The 13,809-nt window shown below is 37.5% G+C and overlaps 2 protein-coding genes across 3 annotated transcripts in view; one reads left to right on the forward strand and one right to left on the reverse strand.

The window, feature by feature from the left end:
* Positions 1-6,792, reverse strand: part of kmt2bb (lysine (K)-specific methyltransferase 2Bb) — a 53,885-nt gene extending 47,093 nt beyond the window's left edge. Inside the window, exons 1-3 of the mRNA XM_055197123.2 lie at positions 6,484-6,792; positions 4,332-4,410; positions 350-3,520 (exon numbers count right to left, since the gene is read on the reverse strand). Coding sequence (XP_055053098.2) covers positions 350-3,520; positions 4,332-4,410; positions 6,484-6,792 — 3,559 coding nt within the window. The remainder of the gene's footprint in view (positions 1-349; positions 3,521-4,331; positions 4,411-6,483) is intronic.
* psenen (presenilin enhancer, gamma-secretase subunit) lies at positions 6,771-10,785 on the forward strand. 2 transcript variants are annotated; one of them, XM_055197125.2, is made up of 4 exons: positions 6,771-6,909; positions 8,203-8,296; positions 8,531-8,635; positions 10,256-10,785. In XM_055197125.2, the coding sequence occupies exons 2-4, from the start codon at positions 8,236-8,238 to the stop codon at positions 10,393-10,395; spliced, it is 306 nt and encodes a 101-aa protein (XP_055053100.1). In that variant the 5' UTR covers positions 6,771-6,909; positions 8,203-8,235; the 3' UTR covers positions 10,396-10,785. The 2 variants fall into 2 exon arrangements, with proteins under 2 accessions (XP_055053100.1, XP_055053099.1); XM_055197124.2 differs by lacking the exon at positions 6,771-6,909 and adding an exon at positions 7,693-7,829.
* The last annotated feature ends 3,024 nt before the right edge of the window (positions 10,786-13,809 follow it).

The raw sequence follows: 13,809 nt of genomic DNA on the forward strand, positions 1-13,809 counted from the left end.
ACTGCACCCAATGGAAAAGCTCCCAAAAGTGAGCTGACCCGACCCAAACTAAACCAAACAGTGGGGTACTATGCAATGGAAAAGCGCCATTAGTCTGTGGCTGGTGAGCAAAAAAGATAATGTCAAGCCCCTGATCTGGGATGGCATGAAGGTAAATAAATTATGAAAGAATATTTACATTTGGGTCAACTATTTCTTCATTTTTTTAACCTTTAATGTCAACATGAAACAGCAACTAATTTTAATAATTTAATAAACTGTGCAAAGCAAATAGGTAAATGGATGTAACAAAATGGCATTGAACCTTAATGCATAAATAAGCGTTTTTATAAATATGATCTTAACTTACCTTTACATTTGTTGGGAAGCGAGATGTCTGTATGAATGGAGAATTCATCTGTCAGTTCATCCTCCTCGATGTCTTTTGTTTGGTGTTGCGCTAGCAACTTGGAACTAAGAGCTCGGACACAGATGGAGACTTTGCGAACAACCCCAGGGGTGTTGAGATCCTCAATCTTAAGTTTGGCTTTTTCCCTCTTCATGTCTCTGAGAGACTGGATTAAACTGGCACCTTTTTCCAATTCTGTCTTCTTTGCCTTGGCAGGGAGCGAAACAACTTTTTTAATTTCACCTGCTGGGGTCTTTTGGCGCTTTGCGAGACTCTGTTTGAGTTTCAGCTTTTTGTATAACTTCAATTTCGATGACTGCGCTTTGAATTTCGTGGACCTTTTCTTCTTTTGGACAGGGGCGAGTAATGCATCCACTGAAAAATCTTTGGCAGATAACAAGGTCTCCAGCTCTTTGTCAAGGTCTTCATCAAAAGTATACACATCCTCACTGGCAGGTTCCAGCACTCCCCATTTAAAACCCGGATCTCGGAGCAGCGAGCGCCTTTTCCCAGAAGGTGTTTCTACACCAAAATCCTCATTGTCATCGGCTGATTTGGGTTTTGATTCCAGGGTGGAAGACAAATCAAAATCGGTCAGAGTTTCACTCACATCATCATCATCATCATCATCATCTTCATCCTGAGACTGAAGGGATTCAGGTTCACCCTTGTCACTAGAATCTTGTCTCTTTGTTCTCGGTTGCAGACCCAGCTTCTTCCCAGAGTTCTTGCGGGGCAGGTCAGACATACCAGCATCATCCATGAACCTCTTTGGCGTTTTGATAACCCGAGAGGACCGGGCGCTCACAACTGGCATTATGAAATGTCTTATGTTTTTCATGAACTTGGTTTTGCTGGTCTGAACGTCTTGATCTGGTTTCTCGCTCACTGAATCCGTGTCTCCCTGCTTAGACATCTGATCTTCACTGGTGTTTTCCAATGGCTTCGACAGGAGCTTGACTCTTTTTCTTTTACTTCCTATACACCGACGACTTGAAATTCGTTTCCTCTTGCATTTTGTTGAAAACAGATTGAGTGGTTTCGGCTCCTCTACTTCTAAGGGCATCACTGGAGGACAATCTACACTAACTTCAACCTCAACTAACTCCTTCGGTCTCAGTCTTGGATTTTTTAACTTCCGTCCAATCAAAGCCCTACGTTTACGTCTGACGTGTTTAATTCGCCTCCTTACGGGACGAGGAACCTGTGGCTTAACTCTCTCTAAAGCCTCTACATCTAAAACCTCTTCAATCTCAGTTGATGGTTTCTCCTCCACTTTTATCTCCTGTTGGGGCTCGGTCACAAGTGCAGGACTGGTTGGTGAAGATTCAACAGTTTGTTCAATGACCTGTGGTTCAGATGCTTCAGGTGGATGGGGTTCTGTATTAGGTGAAATGGACCCTTTTTCACTTTTATGCTCAGCTTCACCCAACTGCATATTTGGTTTCGATTCGGAAGGTGCTGGCACTGTTGATGGCGATACTGGAGACTCATCCACCTGAGCCTCAATTTCAGAAGCGAGGTTCTCTTTCGGTGGATTTGTTTTACATTTACGCCTGTATGTTGTCCAGTGTTTATGTTTTCCACGCTTCTTCCGGGCAGTGTTTTGACGTAACCGATTCCTTCTTCTGTGCACCGGAGTAATTTTTAACACATTCTCCGTCTTCTCCGATATCTGATGGTCTTCAGCTTTTGCAGAGAGTTCCTTTATTTCAGGAGAAGTTGTGACTTGCTGAATCAAGAAGGACTGCTTTAAACTGTTGTTTTTGCCTGGGGAGCAGACAACCTTTATTTGAAGTGGAGGAACGATTTCTTTCCTTGTCAGATCTTCAGGATCTGTCTGAGTGGCCTCTTCTGGATGTGCTTCTGTAGCAGCTTCTGATCTTTCCAGGACCTCCTCATTTTCCTCCTTTGAGGTCTCTTCAACCTCCTCAATGGGCATTGGGCTCTCTGCATTTTCAGAAATTTCAGTGTCGGCAGGTATTTCCAAGGTTTGCTGCTCTTGTGATGTGTCAGCCTCCAATGTGTTGGAAGTCTGGGACGTGGATTCTGCTTCTGTAGAAACATCTTCCTCAACAGGATCAGAAGAAGGTCCTGCCTCTTTGATGTGGCTTTCTTCTGTTTTACTTGCGTTTTCTTGGGTATCTTTGTTTTTGGTTTTGACCAGCGTAAGAGTCCAAACAACTCTGCAGCGCTTTTTGCGAGATCTGGTTTTAGGGTTGCGTATTCTGGTCAACTTTAAACTTGGAATTCCGACAAAATCACTGTTGAAGAAGAACTTTTCATGGGAATCATCAGATTCCCGAGTCCTTTCTGAGTCCTTGCTTTTCTTCTTCTTCTTTTTCTTCCTTTTCTCCTTTTTCTTTTTTGATGGCGACCTGGATTCTTCAATAGTCGAGACTTCCAACAACGACTCTGCCAAACTCTGGTTTTCAGACTCCTGTGCAAAGTTTGAGGACCTTTTGCGCTGTCTCCTAATCACAAGCTTATTCACTTCAGCACCCTCTTGCTCTGGCTTTTCATCTGTTTTTGGCTCTGTGCTTTCACCGGGCAGCGAGTTTTGAGTCTTTCGTGTCGATTTCCTCAACTTCAGTTTTTGCTCATTGTTCGCTTTCTCAGGATCCGATTGAGGAGCAGATTCCAATTTCTTGTCTGCAGATCTTCCTCGCCTTCTGGCACAAATCTCCTCTTTTGCCTCACCATTATTGCAGTCACTGGCTGGTATGCTAGTTTTTAATTTCACATGAGCGCTTGAGATTTGGGTACATTGATCCTCTATAATTTCAGATTTGAATTTTATTCCCTTCCGTTTTTTACCAGATTTACGTTGCGATGAGGGGACCATGGTCTTTTTAGTCACCAACTTGATGGTGATCCTTGGAGCTGATTGAGGCTCCTGTTTTATTGACCCCCTTTTCCTCCTGGATTTAGAGGATTTTTGTGATCCTTCAGCACCCCCACCACCATCACCACCACCATCATCTACTACAGGGTTCTTTAGAGGCTGCTGACTGTGTAGTTGCTGTGCAGAACCTGAATCCTTTTGAGGATCTTGTGAACCTGTGTTATCCAATGCAGCAATTGCAGGAGCTTTCCTTTGACGTATCCTCTTCGACGACTTTGCACGATTACCTGCAACACAAAAATGAATAAGTTGCATTTAAACTTGAATTATTTTTCAACTCGCAGGACAAGGTTTAGATTAATCCCGGACTTAGTTATATTAGGACATTTAAGTAGTTTTTACAAACAAACATTACTGATGTGCATATTGAGACAAAACAATGGCACTGATATTTTTTAAGATACGTCAGTGCAAGATGTTTTTTAAATAAGGGCAGTTTATAATGCAATGGGACTAGGATAAGCCCTGTTTCAGAAACCGTCTCACAGTGATTATTCAACAGTCTGCTTTGACCCAATTAGTAAAACGATCATATACATTTTATAAATACATTCACAGCAACACCGTTTCATATTTTAGAGTAAATGATTGGTTCTTTGATTAAGTTATTAAGATATTTCCTAATAACAGTGTAGTAATGTGGGATCAAGCAAACACAATTAATGCTGCTTCACGATTAGTCGTGACTAATCACTTGCAGAATAAAAGTTTTTGTTTACATAATATAAGTGGCTGTACTGTGTATAATAATTATGTATAAATACACATAAACACATGTATAAGAAACATTTGCATGTGTATATACATGTTTATATTTATATATAATTTATATTATATATAAATAAAGTATATAAATATATTTTTTCTTAAAATTATACATTTGTGTGTATTTCTATATACATAATTATTATACACAGTACACACACATATATTATGTAAACAAAAACTTTTATTCTGCAAATAATTAGTCGCAACTAAACACAATGAAATAAAACTTTAGGAGAAACTTTATTTATATGCATATAAAGTTACACTTACGTCTACAAGGATTTCGTACAGGGCAAACTGGGACACTGACGTCTTCATCTTCAACTTTAAAGCCTTTGAATTCAGCTCCCTGAAAATAAAAAGCAAGCTTAAACATTTAATAATTACATTTTTTATTTGTTAAATTTTATTTTTAGATGAACAAAAAGTTTGCCGAATTACATAAAACTTATATGCTATTTTTTTTAGCAACAGCCTATACGTTTTTACAAAAAATACATGTTGCTTTCTTTTTTCTTAATTTTCTACAATGTAGATGATCGAACGTTTTTCAATGGACGTTTACAAATGAGAGAGAAAAATGTGTTGTGTTATTGCACATCTAAAATACTCAACCATTCAAAACATTACATTTTACGTTTACACATTTGGCAGACGCTTTTAACCAAAGCGACCTACAGTGCATTACAGGTATACATTTTATACCGGTTCATATCACGCTGACCACGACCTTTTGAGCTGCTAATGCAATGCACTACCACTGAACTACACAGGAGAAGTTTAAAATATAAAAATATAACTAAAATGCTTCTCAACATAAAGGGCATCACTGGATAAGTGACTTAATGTAAGTGTCTTGTGAACTATTAGGGTATTACAAATAAAATATATTTTGAATTGAGATATAACATATTGCTTAACATTTATGACAAGGATATATTAACATTTTCAGCCAATCTGCCCTAACTAACATCCCACACTACACAAAACAAGTCCCAAAAATGGTACTGCAGCGTGCTGACAAAGAGAAAAAGAGTTTAATTTCATAAGACGAAAAATGTTAGAACTTGTCTTCAAGCTTTCAAAGTCCACAATGCCTTGACCTTGATCTTTAAAGCATTAATTTTTTCCATTGGTTGCACGCTACTGCACACAGAAAGCAACACATACAAGTTACCATAGCACATCTTCTTCACAACACTGATATGTGATGCCTGGGAGAACAAGTGTAGCAACATAAATGCAAAAAAAAAAACTGTTCCCACGCCTTTTGATCAACAATTCGTTTCATCAAGCGTAATCAGAGTCTAATTTTTTAGCTTTGCCAATTTTTATTACGTTTCCTCTTTTTGAAAGCACATAGAGTTTTCATCTTATGCATCATTGTGATGACCCTTACAATAAGTTCAAAAGCATACATCCAGGGAACAAATTAAAGCATGCAACCTAAAAACAAGTACACAAACCACCTAACAAGAAGTTTACCTGCATGCACAACATGCAATTTCATAACACGTATACTGAACAGCTACAATAGGATCATCAAAAAGGTAAAACAAAAGAAAGCAATCTATAAAGCAGTATTGCTTACATATAGTGGGAATAAAGATACACAAAGCATGCAATCGCAAAACCACAACACCGTCCAGCTAACAACAGGTTCACAAGCATATGCACTGAGAGGTGACGATACAACTAAACATGCTACCTCAAAACCAGTACTGTAAACTTAGCAGCAATCAACAAGTTCACATACATGCATACACATGAAACAAAGCATGCAACCATGCACAAAACCAGTACATTGACCAGCTAACAAGTTAACCAGCATACTCACTTAGAAACAGGTAAAACAAAGCATGCAAACTCAAATCTAGTAACATGCACCTTAAGTAATCATGTGATGTTCTTAACCAACTAACATCACAGGTGATCCATTCACACTGCATGCTCTCATAAGCAACCTGACACGAGAATCAAATCCAGCAACCAGCATGCATGTTTAGAAATGAAGCAAATATCCATATTCAAAACTAAACCTACAACTAGTGACCTAAATAATGACGTATACGCACCACCTACAGTCGTATGACTTTAAAATTCTAATTGCACCCATGACCCTGTTTCTATCGTAAGCAACAACGCTACAGTAATTAATCCCCTCCCCCCCGTGTTATAATGTTGCATTCAATGAAACATTGCATGTAAATGGGAATGAAAGGATCTTAACAGCGTGAGCTCCACTTGTGCGCCACTTTAAAGACCCTCAAGTTCCCCCTTTAATACGGTATGCTCGCATGTCCATTTTGTGTAACGCAGCTGCACTCAAACTTGCATTCCCGTTGCTTCCTATGCAACACGGCCACGCAAAACAAGGCCATTTGAACTGCACCGTGAAACGACGCCAGCGCGAAGCACGCACCTCCTCGCTCCCGCTCGAGCTGTATCCAGCCTCCCCCAGGCTCTTGTAGCTCGCCTCGATCCCGAGCAGGCGCAAGTGGGACTGGTCCTCGTTCAGCGCAAACACCAGGCAGGTGGGCCTCGGGCCTCCGCTGGAGGAGATCTCGTCTTGATCTGTCCCGGAGCGGCCGAGCTGCCATCGCTTCTCCGAGCGCAAACGGCTCCGCGACGACCACGGCCGACCGGGGAAGCGACCACGCGCTGCACCAACGCCGCCCGCCCCCACAACGGCAGCCGCGGTTGCTGATCCGCATCCCGCTGCCGCCATCATAGCTTCAACAACAACACCGATAGATAGAAACTCAGGGCGAGAGAAGAGGGAAAGCGCCACATAGGGAGGGGAAACGACGTGCGGTGCATTGTGGGTGATGTAGTACGGGAATGACGTGTGAGTTAATGTACAATTCTTACGGTTGAACATTTCTTTATAAATGCAAGTTTTATTTTATTTAAGTTTATTATTCCGTTTTATTATTATTATTATTATTAATTGTATTAATAATAAAGTATTTTTATATTGTATTTTTAAATCAATGTATCCTTTTTCTTAATTTTATTAAAGTCATTGTTCTAAATAATTCCGTATTTTGCTGATTTTTGTATGTTAAATTTCTTGTAGCCCTTTTTAAAAATTAATATATAAATATATAGTATTTAAAAATACCATAAATACTATAAAATGTACTGCCCAATATTACACCTGTTTCGTTGTTATAAAATATATATTATATAGTTTTATTATAAAAAAATGTCCAAGATTTACTATCTTAAAAAATATGTCTGTTAGTGTTTCTGTTATGTAACGTAGATGCCCAATACATAAATGCAAAATATACAAATATAAAGCCTCTATTTTGCATATAGCATTCATTGTATGCATTTACTCTTTTGAAAAAAATATATCGGTCATGGATTTATTATTAATTTCATTTTCGCATTATGAAAAAAAATTAAAGCTTATTTTAGGGCAGTATGCTTTGTGTTGCGACAGTATTTTTACATTTGTGCACATTTTCCACCCATGTAAAAAATTACGTTATATAACGTGTAAAAATCGTTCATTTTTAATTCCTCTTCATTAATGTCTTAAATTATTAATGTTATACATTACTGTACTATTTTAGTGCTCAAGGTATAACATCCTATTGCTCGTCCGACCGATCCTTTAAAATACATTACCCATCATGCAGAGCAACGGAGTGACGTCACATCATAGTTTTCATCAGGAACCGGAACCATAAAAGTTGTTTCGCCGTCGCCTTTGTTGTGTTAAACCTTTCGTTTTCTGATCTGAGCTCGGCATATAAGGTAGCCACCTGTTTTTACAAGAATAATTGTTTCGTTTAAGGTTTGGTAAAGCTGTGTAATGTATATGGTCGATTACTGCTTTTTCGCAGTCGTATAGTGATGTTATGGCAGATTAGGGTTGACGGTTGTATTGCTCTGACCATTTAGCCATTTTCCAAACAGGGTCTCGGTTTAATTCACGATTCCTAGATTTGACCGAATACAGAGGCTTTAATTGTACAATAAGTCGTACAATAATTCGATCATGTAAATGGCGATATTTTGGCAGCACTGTCTCGTGTCGCCAGATGGCAGCAATGTTACAACATATCGATTTGTTCAGTATGATATCAGTGGTGATATTTATTATTAATAAACTTACCTTCCTTTACAGGAATACTACACAACAACATAGACCACATCCAATATGAATCTTGAACGAATGCCCAATGAGGAGAAACTAAGCCTTTGCAGAAGATACTATTTAGGTATGTTGTGATCATACCTTTGAGGTCATAGGTTTGATTTCCAGGGAAAACACATACTGATGAAAACGTATACCTTGAATGCACTGTATCCTAATTTCAGTCCCTTTATATAAAAGCATGCGCCGAATGCATACATTTAAATGTATGCCGAATGCATACATTTAAATGTAATGCACTGAAATGTGAATTTCATGTACGTTGGTTTGAACAATATTGTGTCTGATATTCCCACAGGTGGTTTTGCATTCCTTCCTTTTCTCTGGCTTGTTAATGTGGTGTGGTTTTTCAAAGAGGCTTTTGTTAAACCTGCCTACACGGAACAACCAAACATTAAATCCTGTAAGTATATAGGAGGGCGCACATCATGTGTGACACATATTTGAAAAGCTTGTGAGAAACCTCATATGCCATGTCTTAGTGTCATTAAAGGTGTTATGTTACTTAAGCCAAATGTGGCTCAGTTCTGAATAGCATGCATACTTCTACTATTTCTGCAGGAAATATTATGTATTATGTATAACATATTTATTTCCAGGATATAACATCGATGTGGCATGCAATGTTTGTAATCATGTGTTCATCCTATATATTTTTTTCTCTGCTTATAAACTCTTTAATATGGGTATTTTTCTTCAAAAAATGATTTTTGTTAGAAATCAGATTCAGAACGATTATCAAAACATACAAAAAAGTTTCAAGTTTAAAATGAGTAAAAAAATTGCTTCTTTTTTTCTTATTGGGTTTTATAAATCCATCTAGTGGATAATCGCGGTTTTACATAAAACCTCACCAGGAACACTTTTTTATGCAAATGTTTTCTCTTAATTGATGAAAAAAACTCAACAATGGCGGGGAAGGAGTTAAATGCACATGAGCTGATGAAATGCAAAACACTGATCGCCATAATGATGGTTTGTTGAAATTGAAACTCAATTGTGCTGTCAATTATTTTTTTCTCTCTTTCTGCACTAAAGGGCAGTGCCGTGGTTGGACAGTTCAGATTAAGGGGCGGTATTATTATAATAAGTTCCCCTTTCTATGTCACATAGGGAGTGAAATCTGAATTGCTTATTTTTCACGTGCTTGCAGAAAATGGTTTACCTAAACAAAGTTACTGTTTTTTCCCCCCGCATTTTCTGGGTTTGCTAGAAGCACTGGGGACCTAATTATAGCACTTAAAGGACACATAATCTGACTTTTTCCACGTTTGAGTGCTATAATTGTGTTTCCAGTGCTTCTATCAACTTAGAAAATGTGAAAACTTAGTTTTGGTAAACCATTCTCTGCAAGCATGTGAAAAAATACGTAATTGAAATCTGGCTTCCCTTGTGATGTCAAAAGAGGATAATTCCGCCCCTTAATCTACACTATCCAACCATGCCACTGCCCTTTAGTGCATTGATCAGCTCATTTGCATTTAACAGGACACACCCCAAAACAACACATTTTTGCTCACACATACAAAGTGACAATTTTAACTTGCTATATTAAATTATCTATGTGATATTTTGAGCTAAAGCTTCACATATGTTCTCTGGGGACACCAAAGATTTATTTTATATCTTTAAAGTCTTGTGAAATGTCTATTTTAACATAATAGGCAGTTATAACTGCCTTTAATAAGGCAGTTATAACACTTTACATACATAATGGTTCATGAAGACTTTTTGGGCAAATTAATTTATTGGTGCTGAACAGTTATACATAGTAGGTACATAAACAGGTGTTTGACATAATATATGGGTATATATATATAGTGTGTTTTTTGCCAGTCACAATCCAAAACTCTCCATGTATTCATAGTTATGAGATTTACAAGCTTGTATTAGATCTTTAAGTTGATACAATGTCACCGAAGCAGAAAATGTCATGTGACTAATGTGATATTACGGTCTGTGACATGTGTTGCACAGTATTTGTGTTAAATGTAATGTATGCTTCTACTTCCTCTTCCAAAAGATGTAAAGAAGTCAGCGCTGGGGCTTTTACTGTGGGTGGCGGTGCTGACGACGTGGATCACCATATTCCAACATTTCAGAGCTCGGTGGGGAGAGGTCGGAGATTATCTTTCCTTCACTATTCCGCTGGGCACAGCCTGAGGAAACAGCGTTGCTTCACCATACCTCTTTTATTAATTTTTTACTTGCCTAATTTTACCACTGTCGTCACATTCAAGATTAACTGGATCTGTCTGGAGTTGTGGTATTTAGTGAACTGATGAAATCATTTGTTGGTTGGGTGAGATAATACGGACACAAATCATGCATCATGCTGAAGACCAAGAGCTTTTTTCTGCACTACTGCTTAATTCCTGACCCATTTGTTTTACAGTTTTAGCTGGTATGTTTATCATGTTGTTGTTGTTGCTATTATTAAGATAACACTTTATAATTTTCCAATGCATTAAAGATGATGTATGATAAAACTGGCGGACCAGACAGGTCCATACAAAATAAAGTTTTCGAACTGCATTTCAGCAGTTGATGTAACATTTTTCTTGTCTTGTTTATTCGTCATTTAAATATATATGTATGTCAGCTACCGTTTGGCCATTTTTAGAGCCTGATCAAAATACTTCCTAGAGATTGCTAGAAAATCCATCTAAAGGATGAGCTCCTCTGTTCTTCTGCATGTTAGTCATCACGGCTTACAATGATTATAAACCAACTGGCATACCAGACACTGCAATATAAACGCACGAAGCCTCCGTCTTGTTTGTAACCCCTTATAGGCGCCTGTTATGAAACGCGATGCCCTATTGAGCAAACACTAAGCCCCTCGTTGATCTTCCTGCATGCTTTTTTTAGTCACCTGTAACCAATGTACAGAAAGTTCTGCTTCTCTTACTAGCTGATGCCAACAGCAGAAGGACATGCTATACCTAGCTCGCCAGCGCATCGGTCATTGGTTCGTTTTACACCCAAAGGCATTCAGAAATGCTGTATTTTCATGAGTCATGAGCCACATTGGACAGCTGATGAGGCTTCATGTGGTCGATGCCCTTTAAAACAGAGGTTTGAATTAATTGGTCGAGAGAGATGGAACAATGTGTTTAATTGTGGCATAATAATGTCATTATAATTCCTTTCATTCCTTTTAGAAAAGTCAAAATGTGAGTTTACAGCCTTTGTTGGTACAGTATTAACCTTCATGTTTTATCTCCCCCTTTATATGATTTTGAATTTTTTTTTCATTTTTTATTTGATGTTTACATCTTAAGCATATTTCACATATTAAGCAATGACATTAAACTTTATTTGGCAAACAGATCATAAGCCATATGGCATCATGCAATCATTGTAATGCCAGCCAACTACATTTGTCATTAACACCAAGATAGAAAATGCCAGGGACTGGCATCAGGTGCACCCATAGAGTACTTAATTTTAGGTTTTAAGTCACATTAATATACATAGTTACTTGAGTAATTATTCAACATAATGTATTTCTTTTAAAAATCTCATGTGGAACATAGCAGGTCCTGAACTGAGAACATACCATACTGTAACTAAATGTCAACTAGTTGCAGTAAAACCAAATGTGAAGTGGCCAAAATAGGCCTCATCCTTTAGAAAGGTACTATTTACCTACCACAGGAGTTAATAAGGTGGAAACTTAATATAGGTCTATATCCTTGCTTTGCTTAATTTACATGGGGGGTCAGTGACAAAAAAAAGATGAGAAATTCAAAAATCTTGTTAAGGCACGCATCAGGTTTATTTCAAAGCACATAGTGTGTTTATGTTAATTTTATGCAATAAAAAATTACATTTGCACACTTTATAAATGTTAAGACTGAATGGACCTGAAAATGTCAAATGCTGTAACCGCCAATTGCATCACAGAATGAGAAATAAATATTTTATCCACCTTGATGGCATGTAAGCGTAATCATCAAAATAATAATAATAATAATTATATATATATATATATATATATATATATATAATTTTATTAGTTATTTCTAAATGTAAATTTTAATGTGTTTTTGTAATATTTGTCCTGCTGAAAACAGCTCTGTTTTCTAAATAATCTTTGACAAATTGTGTAAAAGTTTATGTAAAAAAATCATATTACACTAAACTAGATTATATTTTATTCCACATTTTTATGAATATATTTATATTTTCATTAAAAAAAATACGAGTTACACCAATCGACAGACCGGTTACACCACATTGACATTTTTGCAATTATCCTCTAAATATTCTTTCAAAATGAAATAAAACCAGAAATTGTAGACTTGGTCCTCAAAAAAAGAGAATGTATGCAAATAATCTGCACATTTATTTTGAAATGTTAACCCTTTTACATTTAAGGACACAAAATAATTAACGTCACCTCATTGACCTATGGGTCCCCAAGAATTTTTGGCAAAAATCTAAATTTTATTAAAAGATTTAATGTTAATAGTACTATTTTTGGTCACCACAGTCTTCAAAATAATAATAATAATAATAATTTTCAAATCTTTATAAATAAAAATAATTTTCAAATCTTTGATTTTATATTGGTCACAATAATGTGCAGTACTGATATTTTAACTGACGCCATTGTTGCCATAGTGACTTGTTAGAAGTGCAAGCACGTGCTGTTCCATGTGGATATGAAAGCAGAGACGTTTAGTGTCTTTCAAACTTATTAATAGCCGGACACCTCACCGTTGCATCATACACAAGAGTCCCCTCGACATTGGATAGACGCACAAAATCTCTCTCTCCCTCTCCGCGTAACAGCTAAAGTGATCAAAATATTAGTATGTCCTCCCCCAGGCACTAAATTCAGTCGGTTCCCCTTGAGCTGTTATATAAGGGCGATATAATAAATTACCCCGGGCTTTCATCATGGGTATTTAAGTGGTCGAACAAAATCCTTCCTGTCATTGACATTCCAAAAGAGCAAATGCAACTTAACGCTTTTGGCATCACGTTCCAGCATTGTTTTAGTATGAAGAAGTGCGAGAAAAATCTCGGATCTCTGCCAGCGCAGTCCCTAGCGAAAGTCTCCGCACTCGGCGGCCTTTTTATAACGCCTCCGGGCAAATACTTCATTGATACGTGTCATGTACTTGAACGAGGGATGACAGATAGCCTATTACTAACTATTCTAAATAAAGTCTTAATAAAATAACACATTTTTCTAGCAAAAATTAAACTGTTGTACTGTTAAGTACGTTTTACAAGTACTGTGTACAAGTTGCGACAGATGCTGCGCATGCGCACGCTGCTACAGAGCCCCTTCCTCAGAGAATCATCAGTCTTTAACGTTTGCTGATTGCCTCTTTTTATTAAAAGGCGGGACTTCCTTTGCTAGAGCGTTGCACATTTACCCATTCATAGTAATAGCACTTCACCGTCTACAGTCTTTAGTCCATTCAATTATGGCGTTTGTTTTGGGGAAGGGCTCATCATGTGTACGGGGCGGTGTTTTCCTGGGCTATTTAAACTGGAGTAACGATTTTCCCAGCGTTATTTATCCCAACGATACGTCGCTTACTTTCACTTTATAAACCA

Source organism: Misgurnus anguillicaudatus, chromosome 24, assembly GCF_027580225.2.
Source record: "Misgurnus anguillicaudatus chromosome 24, ASM2758022v2, whole genome shotgun sequence".
NCBI classification, from domain to species: Eukaryota; Metazoa; Chordata; class Actinopteri; order Cypriniformes; family Cobitidae; genus Misgurnus; species Misgurnus anguillicaudatus.

What these genes read in the sequence shown, in the direction of transcription:
- psenen (XM_055197125.2), top strand. Translation starts at nt 8,236, where the DNA reads ATGAATCTTGAACGAATGCCCAATGAGGAGAAACTAAGCCTTTGCAGA. An exon ending in TTGCAGAAGATACTATTTAG is followed by an intron (nt 8,297 to 8,530) that starts GTATGTTGTGAT and finishes ATATTCCCACAG; the next exon opens with GTGGTTTTGCATTCCTTCCT. An exon ending in ACAACCAAACATTAAATCCT is followed by an intron (nt 8,636 to 10,255) that starts GTAAGTATATAG and finishes CTCTTCCAAAAG; the next exon opens with ATGTAAAGAAGTCAGCGCTG.